Source organism: Lupinus angustifolius, unplaced genomic scaffold (genome assembly GCF_001865875.1).
Source record: "Lupinus angustifolius cultivar Tanjil unplaced genomic scaffold, LupAngTanjil_v1.0 Scaffold_54_44, whole genome shotgun sequence".
Classification (NCBI taxonomy): domain Eukaryota; kingdom Viridiplantae; phylum Streptophyta; class Magnoliopsida; order Fabales; family Fabaceae; genus Lupinus; species Lupinus angustifolius.
The window spans coordinates 22,027-34,573 of record NW_017722639.1 but is presented as its reverse complement, the minus strand read 5'-3'; the positions used below and the strand labels follow the sequence as shown (position 1 = coordinate 34,573).

At 34.4% G+C, this 12,547-nt stretch overlaps 1 protein-coding gene across 4 annotated transcripts; it reads left to right on the top strand.

Moving 5' to 3' along the window:
• Positions 1-2,391: 2,391 nt before the first annotated feature.
• LOC109339066 (uncharacterized protein At4g26450-like) lies at positions 2,392-12,143 on the top strand. 4 transcript variants are annotated; one of them, XM_019576438.1, is made up of 5 exons: positions 2,392-4,684; positions 4,909-5,098; positions 5,276-5,333; positions 8,735-8,831; positions 11,955-12,143. In XM_019576438.1, exons 1-4 carry the CDS (start codon positions 2,802-2,804, stop codon positions 8,788-8,790), a joined length of 2,187 nt encoding a protein of 728 aa, XP_019431983.1. In that variant the 5' UTR covers positions 2,392-2,801; the 3' UTR covers positions 8,791-8,831; positions 11,955-12,143. The 4 variants fall into 4 exon arrangements, with proteins under 4 accessions (XP_019431983.1, XP_019431984.1, XP_019431985.1 ...); XM_019576439.1 differs by having other exon boundaries at positions 11,934-12,003; XM_019576440.1 differs by lacking the exon at positions 11,955-12,143 and having other exon boundaries at positions 2,392-3,062; positions 3,384-4,684; positions 8,735-8,994.
• The last annotated feature ends 404 nt before the right edge of the window (positions 12,144-12,547 follow it).

Genomic DNA, 12,547 nt, shown 5'->3' with positions numbered 1-12,547 from the left:
TACCTTCAGGCAATTTCTGATTTGATGAAGGGGCTGAATCAGAATTATTATTGCAACTAAAGTAGTAACCACTACGGGGTTACTTTTATGGGTTATGGTTCCCATTTGTAGAGCAACAGGTTTTCAGATGTAAAGTTGAGGAGAATAAGGTAGGATGAGAATAGTGTTATCCAAAATGGATATCACACTATCAACTCATCCATTAGGCATATAACATAAGGCAACCATAAGGCTCCTCTTAACAAAAAAATAACACACTCAAGAACTAAGACATTTTTTCATTCCCCTCTAGAGAAACATAAGGAAAACCATTTGATGCTCTATCATCTGGAAGATCCTCGCACCCTCATACCTTCGAGATTCCGAAAATGGCTCAACAAGGTATGTTCTTCATCTTCACCATGAACTCATCTGCAGTTTCTTCGGTCTGGACCATGATTGTTCCATCTGGGTTTATGTATGTGCATAAATATTAGGTTATGGGAACAAAGCCATGGTCTTAAGGACTTCCGCGTTTAATCTATGGATTTCGGATGGAGATATTCTCCAACATTATCTTCATTGTCTAAGTATTCTTCATTTTCTTCTTCATGTGATGTTGATATCTTCATCAAAACAGTACCAAAGTCAAGAACAAGATCTTCTTCACAACCACAACTCATAAAAATTTATGCATTTAAACACATAAATGCTAAAAAAAACTTGTATCCATATACTTATGAATGAATCATTGCAACAGTTTCAAAAATTACTAATGTTTGTTTGTCTTACGTTCTTGTTTCTCTTTATATAAAATAGGCTTCTACATATTCTTCAAATATAAGTGACCCTCAATTGTGAATTTAAACACTGATCAATGTGACTTATAATATATCAATTCATTGTGATGTTTTTAAAATTTATTGCATTAGTTACTAATCATATGAATTTGGAATCTTTATTAACTAATTCTATTATTCTTCTTTTGACCAAGGTTGTGATGAACTACTAAGTTATATTTAATGTCTTGGTTGAAGGGTAAAGTATTGGTGCAAGATTTATGTTTAATGAGGAAGAATTTACATATTTAAATTCGGGAAATAATATTTATATTATTAGGATAAAATTATGTATATCTATCTTCTCTAAATCTTACTAGTTGAAATCATCGTGCATCAGACAAAGTTAATTAGGTTGTGGTTGTTGTTCAAAGTTGAGAATAAAGCAATGGTCATCTCCTAAATATTTGTTAGTTCAAAACCTTCCATGGGGTGCACTAGAACAAAGCTAATGATTGAGGCAGAGAATGTATGTAGGAAAACAAAATTTTAGAAGTCCTAATCCTAGCTTTGCTAATTAAAAGTTACCTCTAAAATAAGAAGTCCACTAGTTAACATTAAGATTTTAATAAATATATACCATGCTAAACCAGCATTTATCCATTACCCACACTATCATCTATGATCATCTTCATAATTTCTTTTCTTTCAATATCCAAACTTTATTTATTTATTATATATAGTGTAAATTGAATAATTATTTTATTTCGCATCCTATTGGTTGTTCACGCATGTGATAATAGGTGTTGTAGACTGCGGATTAATATAATCTTCTATGATAATGTAAGAGTTAAATTTAAATTGACAATCATATATTATTATCATTAATGTATTAATAGTCATTGATAAATGATATATATGAATATTGAATATCATACTTACAATGTAAAAAAAACTTTATATTGAAAATAGACAAATGTTAACATCAAGTTAGAATCTCTTGCATAAATATTAAATAAAGATTGGAGTAAAGAGTACATGTAAGTGTTCATGAATACTTAAATGATAAATAATGTACCTACTTTTCATAAATTTCTATACAAAAATATTACACTGAAGAAACCCAAGGATATATGGAGTGAACTCTAATTTTGAAAACCCAGACTTATATTTTTATTTGTGGGAAAATCTTATAAACTTTCTTATAAATTTCCTGATGTATCTATTTACAACTAAATTAAGTTATACAAGTTACACTCAATATTATTTATTAATTTTCTTAAATATAGTGTACTAAATAAATGATAAAATAAAAAAATATGAATCTTAAATGACTTTTAAGTTTCACTTATTTGTTCTTTTGGATTTAAGAAAATCAATGAATGAGATTGAGTGTAAATAATGTAACTTAATTTGGGTGTAAACTAACCATCCTCTAATTTAATACCTAAAAACTAAATATTTAAATTTCAAACTTCAAATATTATGAAGGTGAATCAAAATAATCACAATCATAAATAAAATTAAAAAAAAAACTAATTTGACTAATATGTTCTATTGTTGGACCATTTTTCAAATGTATCATAAATTAAATTACAAAAATAGTTCTTCTTTAAATAATAATGAAAACTAAAAAAATCTCCCAAAGTAAACAAAAAGCCAAAAAGGTGAATCTCTACGTAGTGGAAGAAGAACATGTTCCATTCAATTCAATTTCATTCTGTTATGAAGTATTCAGAATCACAATCTTCTCTAAAATTCTTGTCTTTCTATTAACACCACTCTTCACTTCACATGAAAAAATCCAACTCCACCGCTAATTACCAAAATACCCTTATGCCCCCTTCATGAACAATTTCTTCATACCCTTACCTACTTCAATTTCATTCAATCCCTAACCAATTAATTTCATTTAGATCCATTTCACTCACTCAATTAATTTCGAGATTCTTAATTGAATTATGTTTTTTGTCAGCAATTGAACATGTTGTGAGTAGTGATTTAATTCAATTGTAATATAACTTTGAACTGAAAGAAATCACTATGCAGCCTCGTCAACCTAGAGGAGGCTTTTATGCCTCCGAATATCGCCGCGATGGCAATTTTGAAAGAAGCAATCCTGGTTCGAAACCGTACTCTCAGCCGCCGTTTCGTAGAGGTGGTTTTAATGATGGAGATGTTTTTGTGGAAGCTGGGAGGCTTGCTGCTGAGTATTTGGTTTCACAGGGTTTGTTGCCTCCAAATGTGTTGAATTTGAGATTGAATGATAATTGTAATGTTGGTGGTGGTGTTGGTGTTGGTGGTTTTAGGAAGCAAGGGGAGAGTGTGGTTGAGGGAGGTGGGGGGCGGGCTTCTGCGCTGAATCGGTTGGGGAATAATGTTGATGGGGGGATGTCATGGAGGAGGAAACCGGGGTTTGAGGAGTTTGGGCAGAAGGGTAGTGGTAGGAGGAGAGGAGGTTTTAGGAGCAATGGATTTGATTGGGGTCGCGATTTTAGAAGGAATGAGTCTTGGAATGATAGATATAGAGGTAACATGAATTTCAACGACGATGATGATGATGGTGTTACTGGACAGCAAGATGAGGAGCACCAGCAGCAGCAGCAGGAAGATGGTGTTGGTGGGGGTGATGTTGATGTTTTGCAGAAGCCGGATTCGAATGAAATTGTGCCAAAAAGTGAGGATGGTGATGGTTTGGATGCTGAGACAGACAAGGATGGTCGTGTTTCTGGGGAGTTATTGGACTCGAAACAAAATTCTTCTGGTGCCGAAAAGGATGCATATAATATGGAGATGGAGTTTGGTGAGAGTTCCAATGATTTGGAGAATGTGAGTGGTGAAGTTAAGGAGGTAAAGGAAAAGGATGTTGCTTGCGCTGATGATGACGACGAAAATGATATGGAGAAATCAAGTATCTCGAAGAATTTATCTGTGCAGTCCAATGATCAGGAAAATATGAGCTCTAGTACGGTTTTCACTGATTTACTTTCATTCTGCAAATCTGTTAAGGTACCTACCAGGATCCGATCTTCCCGGACAAACAAGAATTTGAAAGCTGATCATCATCACGATGACGAAGATGAAATTTTTAAAGATATGGGGAGTCTTCAAGGACCTGATGTCATAACTGAAAACGAGTCTGTTAAAGGACCATCCTCAGGTGATTTACTATCTGAGAAAACTTATGATTTAGAACATACTGATTCAGACATTGTTAAGGTAGAACCTGTTCAAGATGTTGAGAATACGAAAGAATTTGACACTATATGTAATGCTGAGGAAGTTCAACCTATTGGATTTCAATCTGGTCAAGATGGAGGTTTTATGCATGATAACGGCCAAGAGTCTAGTGCTACAGTACCCGAGTATGGAAGTTGCAGCACCATGGCTGAGGAAAGGGGTGAAAAACGTGCTGCAGAAGCTGGTGATATGAGGGTGGAAACCAAAAGACTGAGAGAATGGCTTCCAGTCCTTGTCCCGAGGACCGGTGAGTACTTTGTAAATAGCAATCGTATGGAAATTAAAGAGAGCTTGGTGGAAGATGAAATTTCACTCATTGACAAAGTGACTATGTCTTCTGATCAAGAGAGCCTAATGAGTAGTCAGTTCACACAAGGTAGAGTTAAACCATCTCTTAAGTGTTCGGAGGAGAAACAATCGTTACCAAGTTCATTTAGAACTTGTGATCTGAATCTCATTGAAGCATCTGAAGTCCATGAAAATCATGTTGATCATCCAATTCTTATTTACCCCCCTGGTACTAAAGCAAAGAAAGAATTACCTGTTGATATAGGCCTGCCCATGAGTCACGCTAGTATATCGGGTAAATTCAGTACTCATTCAACAAGTGGCAAAGAGATTGAAATAATTGATCTAGAAAATGATTCCACTGAAGAAGAAAAGCCAGTTGAAAATATGGAGAGAAAGTATGTTTTTTTTGTTGTTATTTTTTATGCTTTATGTCAGTTTTGTTAAATGATTTTTATCCTATATCAGTGATTGTGTTTACCAGGATCTGATTGATCTAGTTAGTAGTTGCCATTTTTTCTTCCGGTTACATAGTGCGATGATCATTTGGAGCATATAAGTTTGAAGATCCTTCATACACCTTGCAGCTCTCTTACTAATTTGTCGTCATTCAATTATACAGGACAGATAATATGTTTCAAGGTCTTGAGGGTTTTACCAATCATGCTCAAAGTACTGGTGATATAAATGATGTTCAAGATGGATATGGACTAATGATATCAGAGTTGCTTGCAACAGATTTCCCGAACTGTTCATCAGTACCCAGCGACATAAATTCTGTTCACAATGAAATGGACCTTCATAATGGACCGGTACCAATGCTAGCTTTAAATTGATATGGAATTTGATACATGTCTTTTTAATATAACTTTAGCAGATTTGACAGTTTCTGCATGTATCTACAATAAAATGGGCCTGTCAACTTAATCAGTTGCAATTTGTTTGGCCAGATAAGATAATTATTACATTATTCGCATATTTTGTTTCAGGAACCACTTATCGGCGAGGATGATTCTATATATATGTCGCTGGGAGAAATACCACTAAGTATGTCATTTTCTAATTTATGGTTTGTTTTCGTATTTGTTACAACTATGTGTGATTTGTGTAAGTTGATTTTCAATGCTGTAGTTATGGGTGATTGGTTAGTTACTGCACTAGTGCTTCAGTTGACTTTTGAGGTGGTTGAGATAGTAACTGTCTAATTATTTGTTTTATATAGCTAAGATATTGATTATTGAATCATAGAATGTACATAGCAGCCTTTTCCTATTCTAAATAACAAAGACACACTGCTAGACATTTTTGCTTCTCTCCCTCCTGCGGTCCGGTTTGTCTTTGTTTTCTCCTGCCATGCATTCCTTACATGTTTGGTTGTGCACCACTCCAGCTGATGGCCCCTTTATCATTCTGCCCTATGGGTGTCAAATGAATGGATTTGGATTTGGATCCTAATAGATGGGTGGAAAGTCATCCACTAATCCATTTAAATCATATTTGAAGTTATCCAATTCATTCATAACCAAACTTAATGGGTGGATTCCAATCCATCCATGGTTCCATTTTCATGGATGGATATCCAATCCATTTGATCTTTTATTGGAACTAAAAACACTCTCGAGAAAAATTGTTCTTTTAAAAAATATTATATCAATAAAACATTTTTTAAAATCACCTTTTAAAAAAAACTTTTAAAAATCATTTTCTTAAAAGTGTTATAATTTTTTTTAAAAGTGCTTTTTTGGACTTTTAAAAAAATTATTTTTTTCAATATTATAGAAGTATGCGGCGTTTAAGGTTCAACTTGTAAAGTTTTTAACAAATATTTATATATGTTATGACTTAAGAACAAACTTTTATTATGAACTACATACATCCACATGTACTATACTTGATCTGAATCTAATAAAAAATTCAAAGTTAGTGAAAAATAAAAAATTCAAAATGAGAGTGAGAAACACTACAATAAAATGAGAGTTAAGATAGTGAATGAAATTGAAAAGTAAGGAACACCATTTTTTAAATGTTTGTTTTTTTAGATGGATTGGATATCCATCCACATGGACATATCTATGGATATCTATTGGATTATGGATATAGTGGATGGATTTAAATCCATCAATTACTAAAGTTATCCACTGGATTAGATCCATTAGCTCTGATGAATGAATTTAGTTTTCTTGGATTTGGAGGAATTGTGGATTATGGATAATTGATAATTTTTCCACCTCTATTCTGCCCTACCATTCAGGCTACCATCATTCATTCAACCAGTTTAGCCAACCTTGCTGCCATCCACCTTGCCATGCACTGCTACAACGCGCCAGCCTTGTCACTCAACTATGGCATGTGACACAATCATCTGGCATGAATGTCTAGATCTGTTCAACTAATCTTTTTTGTCCAGCTAATACAGCTACTATATGGTCACAGCTCTCTGATCGACAATTTGCGTTAGTTTCAATGGCTGGTTTGGTTCTGTCCACCCCACCCACATTTGTTGATGGTAGGATGTTGGTTTGTTTCTTTCACATTCCTTCTTACTTCATACTGCCTACTGTTCAGCCCTGCATAACATTCACAATGATGAGTTCTGCTGCCTCCTTTTCCTAAAAAGGGACATCTTTTTTACCTCTGTGATCTCTAGTTTGCTTATTACTACCGAGTCACTATTTGACCGGACATACCTAATATTAGGCAGCCTTTGTGCAGCTTTTGGGAGATTGATTTGTGGCATGTTATTAAAGCCTGTATGACTAGGTGGTCTAGAGTTCAATCCTAGGCAACCCCATTTCACTAAATAAAAGTTGAATTTCAGAACATCGTAAAAGATAGGTTGTATTGTCCACACTTGAAGCCCATAGATCCCATCTGGGCATGTTAGAAATATAATAAAGCCATTCATATTCCTTCACATAACATCTTTTTGACACCCACTACCGAGGATATTCTCAGTTTCTCACACATTACATGTCTTTTCTTCCCGTGTCTGCTTCTGTGCATCCTGCTGCTGATTCATCTATTCTTGCCTCCCAGTCCTCTGATTGCAGTAGTTGACTGGGGAATAGTGGCTGTGTAGTTAATCACCGGTATCTCCAGCACACCTTCTGTCACACAGCTTCACAGATTTGGCCACACTGTTGACTTTTGCTTCTAGCCAAATGGTGACTCTCCATGAGCTGCCAATATTGATTCTTACTGATATCTACTGTCATAATTGACATTTATTGATGATTATTCTCATTGCACCTCATTATTCTTAATGAGAATATCTAAGTTGTGTTCTACATTCTACTCCTTTTATACCAACATTCACAATCAATTTAAGAGCATGCATATGGTGTAAGGTTAATAAGGGAGTGATAGAAATATCTTCCTAATATCATGCATATGTTGTACAATTAATTATTCCTCTAATTAACAAGCAAGTTGAAGGAGTTCTTTCCATATTTGATTAAGGTTAGGAGTCTTATTGTATTAGTGGCCCTGGGCTGGTACAAGTAGTATTAAACTAATACTTGACCTAGTTATTAGTTTATGGAGCCTGCATTATTTTTAGGTTTATTTTCTTTTAGTGTGTATATTTGTAACATTAGTAAGTTTGTTTGATGGGGAGGGTAAGAAATATCTTTAGAAAATCATGTACATGTTTTAGATTTAATCATTCCTCTAATTGAGGAGCAATTGTAGGACTTGTTTTCTTATTTGATTAGGGTGGGTTACTTAGTATTAGTGGCCTTGTACTAGTAGTACTAAACTAGTACTTTACCTAATTACAAGCGTATAGGTCAACTATAGGCCCATTAACTTAGTAATTTGTATCAAATTAATACTTCATAATATCAAATCTCATGTCACAATATCATAAGAATCCTTTCCCTTTTCCTCCTTCCCTATCTTAACCCTATAATTTTAGCAACTATAATCGGACGGATGTTTAGATTTTGGTAGTCTGAGAAATGGGTCATATAAATATAACTGTTAATGTTCAACTAGGTGGGTTCAAGTATATGCATCATAATGCTACCATTTTGTTATGTGCTTATGTTAGAATATCTAGAAAATATCTCATCTTTATTGTATCTTTAGAATACTTTAGAGTATCCTAAATGATCTCTGGAGAGTTATATAGTTTTCATTGTGTTTCCTTATTTTAATTAGGATTAAGAGTCCATGACTATTGAGTTAGTATTTTGTATTACACCACATCAAATGAATATCATTCATATTATTCATTAGCTTATTTCTCTCCTTTTCCTTATTTCTACCTAAACCACACAATTTCAATATATTCTCCCATAAACTGGGCCCAGAACTAAAATTAAGATCTTTTAACTTTGCAACTTCTTTGTGATGGCATCAACTTATGGAACAAGGATATAAAATATTACTGTGCAGATTCCTTAATGGTTCATATGTTTCTAAGTACCTAATGGCTTTTTGTATAGGTTTTTTGCGATCGTGGGAGCAGCCACCATCACAGGATTATCAGAAACCTTTCTGATATGGTCTCACTCAAATCCTCTCAGGAGACATTATATAGTGGTATGCCTCATCCTACCCAACAAGGTCCTCTGTAGAAGTTACCAGCTTTATACTAAAGTGAAATCATGCTTTGGATTATTTTTTCCTTTTCACTTTATGAATTGTCTCCTGTTTGGAATTATATGAGTTGAATTATGTCCTTCTAATGTTCTGTAATTTTTTTAATGCCTCTGCTAAACTTATCTTGCATTTAGATTAGAGTATAAACTATTTTGGCCCCTAAAATTTTCTGTGTATACTAACTTTGGTGCCGGAAAAATTGAAAAAACTTTAAATGGTCTAAAAAATATCAAATGAGTCAAATTAGTCATATTTAGTATTTTCTATAACCTATGACAAACACTATTTTGATTTACATTCACGGTCTTTGAATATTAGTTTATATTTTTACTTTTCGGAGATTAAATTAGTATACATGAGAATTTATAAGGACCAAAGTAGGTATTCACTCTTTAGATTATTTTAGCTATTAGAAGAGCATTGTGTCAAAAGATGCAAAATTGCAAAATATCCCATTGTACCACATCCAATTATGTGCTTGGGCCTTGGTAGGGAATATTTAATAAAATGGCTTTAAATTGAGATTCTAATGAGAGGAATCTAGATCCAATCAAAGTCCTCTGAGTTTTAATTGAGTCCAATTTCATATGTCATCAAGAATTCCATGTTATTTAAAAATATTCATTAATAATATGCAACTGTCTCCCAAGCTTTGTAAATATTGTTGTAAACTTGCAATGTGTGCAAAGTTACATATAATTTTTAATAAATGTTGGATAGTCTAACCACCATTTTTGGTGGTTGTGAAATTTAGCTTATGTGCTTTGGTAATCAATGTTAAAACCTGAAAAACATTCTATCACCTTTTATCTACAAAATCTTCTAACTACCCTAATCCCATTTTGTTTGAAACAGAAGTTTCTACTTCTTCTAACTACAGTGATGCAGCACATGATTAAGTTTGATACAAAGAATCGAATAGGAAGGGGAATGGGATTTATAGAATATAATATATAGAGGGAGAGAAAAGGGGAGGCCCACATATAATTGAGATACATTCAAATCATGTCATTATTCAGTCACAAATAGGAATGAGTCCATAAAACATGTCTATGTGTGTTTGATACTATACATAGTTGATCCTAACTTTTAAGCCTGAATAAAATGTGAAGATTATGTTAGGCTGTTCCTAATTAACATAAAACTTTGTCGAATTTCTATGAAGGAGAGACAATATATATATATATATATGTATCTAGTAAATATGTTATTTTTTCTTAAAAAATATTATACATGCTTAGGTAATTGTACAAAATATATGCAAGGGGGTGCTCCTCCCTGGTTGCAAAGAAAATCAACTTGAGGACCTCTTAAGGATCTAGTAAACATATATGCCAATTGTTAGTTACGAAGGTTGTAGGTGTTCTTCTGTTATGGTGAAGTACAGTCTGGTTGGGCTATAGTTGGGTGGAGATTCGTCTTGGATGCTGCCTGAGATTTGTCTGTGAGTGTTGGGGGAGACACCTAAAAAGGTTCAGAGAGGTATGAGAATAGAAGAGAATATATAATGCGAGAGTAAGAGAGTTAAAATCAAGAATGTAACTTCCTTATGAGGGAGTCCCCTATTTATAGTTGAGAGGTGCATGGAATATTCCCTGGCAGATATTATTGCCTGATCGACCATCTGACCTGGTTGGGCCTGTTCCAGACAAGCAGGGGTTGCTTTCCCTATGTTGGATGGCTCTGACAGGTCCGTCCTTTGTAGATAGTTGCCTTATAGCTTGTAGTAGGTCGAGTAGCCGTATTGTAGGTTTGTCCTCGTCGTTTGGGAAAAAGTGGGTGTAGTATGCAGGTGGCATCTGACTTGTGGTAGAAGTTTGTGTTGTTCAGACAGTGTGGTAGTCCTATGTATGCATCCTGAGTGGTCCTTGTACTTAGGGATGACAAAAAATCCCGTACCCGCGGGTAAAACCTGTACGAGCACGGGTACGGGTCACAAACGGGTACCCGTGGGTATTATAAACGGTTTTTAAAAATACCTGTAGTACATACGGTCGGGTACGGGTATTATGGTACCCGTACCCGCGATTACCCGTTATTTATATGATTAATTATTATATTTAATTAAAATAAAAAATACATATTCTAACATTTATTACACTATGTATATTTTTTCCTTTTACTTTGTTTACATATTTTATTGAGTTTGGTGGTGAAACACCTACAAATATTATTACATGTGTGGAAACACACATGTTTTACAAAGAAAATATATATTTTTTGTTAAAAAATGAGAACAAAAAATCACACAAATGGAACCACTAATAAATTTAGCATTTTTGTCAAATATTCAATCAAAATGTACAAAAATAATTAAGCTTCATCTTATTTGAAACAGAATAGAAGTAAAAATTTTAAAAATTATTTATAATAAAGGAAACTCATGGTACCCATTGTAGGTATCCAGAAATACCCACAAATACCCGCTCACAGGTACCCGTACGGGTACGGGCGGGTATGGGGATTACTCTTCTATTTTGAAATGGGTAGCGGGTAGCTACTACCCGTGTCCGCCCGTGCCTGTTGCCATCCCTACTTGTACTGTTGTTTGGATCTTGTTCGGTCAACTGCGTACCTTTCTGAATTATCTGGTTGTGCGGTCAAGATCTGAGAGTGCCCAGAATGGACTTGTCTTGTCCAGCCTCAAGTTGACAGCTATTACTCTGGTCCGATCATGATGTGTCTTTTAGACCGAGATGGAATAGTAGGGATTTCGCCTTAGTGTTTGTTTGCGAATTGAGTTTTGGAAGAGAATAAAGAGAAATAGAAGGCTTACGAGTCATAAAATACAATAGTGAAATGACTTCAAAGTCTTCCCTTTCCTTCCAAAACTTAATTCACAAATAGACCATTAAAGAATTCTTAACAAAATAAAATTCAAATGGTTTGAAGTGAGCAATTTGTTGCTTCCATCCCCCACTAATGCATAATCTACACTATTGTATGTATAATCCAGGCAACAATATTTTATCTTTATAAGGTAGAGTTTGCACTAGGTTGTACAAATACCATTTCTGAATGCCTAATACTCATAAATAGTAGTTATCTTCATGCATTCTTGAGGATGTGCTGGAGCTAGCTTCTGTTCCAAGTTCCTCTCCTACACAAGACTGCTCCTTCCTCATTATAAGGCTACCATGGTCTCTCCACTGAAAACTATTCCTAAACTTGAAAACAAGAGTATTATGTTGCTAAGGTAGGTAGTTCATCCATACCATATTAAAATGTTTCCAAGGTATTCTTTAACCTGTTTGTGTAAAATAGAAATCTCTACAATTGGTGATTAAATACTGTCACAAAAAATTTCACCCAAAAAAATTGATGATGAAATACTTATCAAGCCTTTTTTTTGTACTACCAAGGTATCCTCTCACCTTTTTTGGGTAAGGAACTAATCTTTTCGGGTTCGTGGCTGCCCTTCCCAACAAGTGTCGCTCATAGGAATCGAACCCTCGACCTTAGGGATCTAGTGAGGCCTTGTACCACTAGACCAACGCCTTATTGGTATAATGTTTGCAATGAGATGCACCATAAAGCTGTTGTTTTACTTGCTCTACTGGTGTTGCTACAAATTAGCACAAATTGGACTAACTTTTGAACAAAAAGTAGACTCAAAGGTTAATCTGACTCTAAATATCAGTGTTGTGATAATCGGA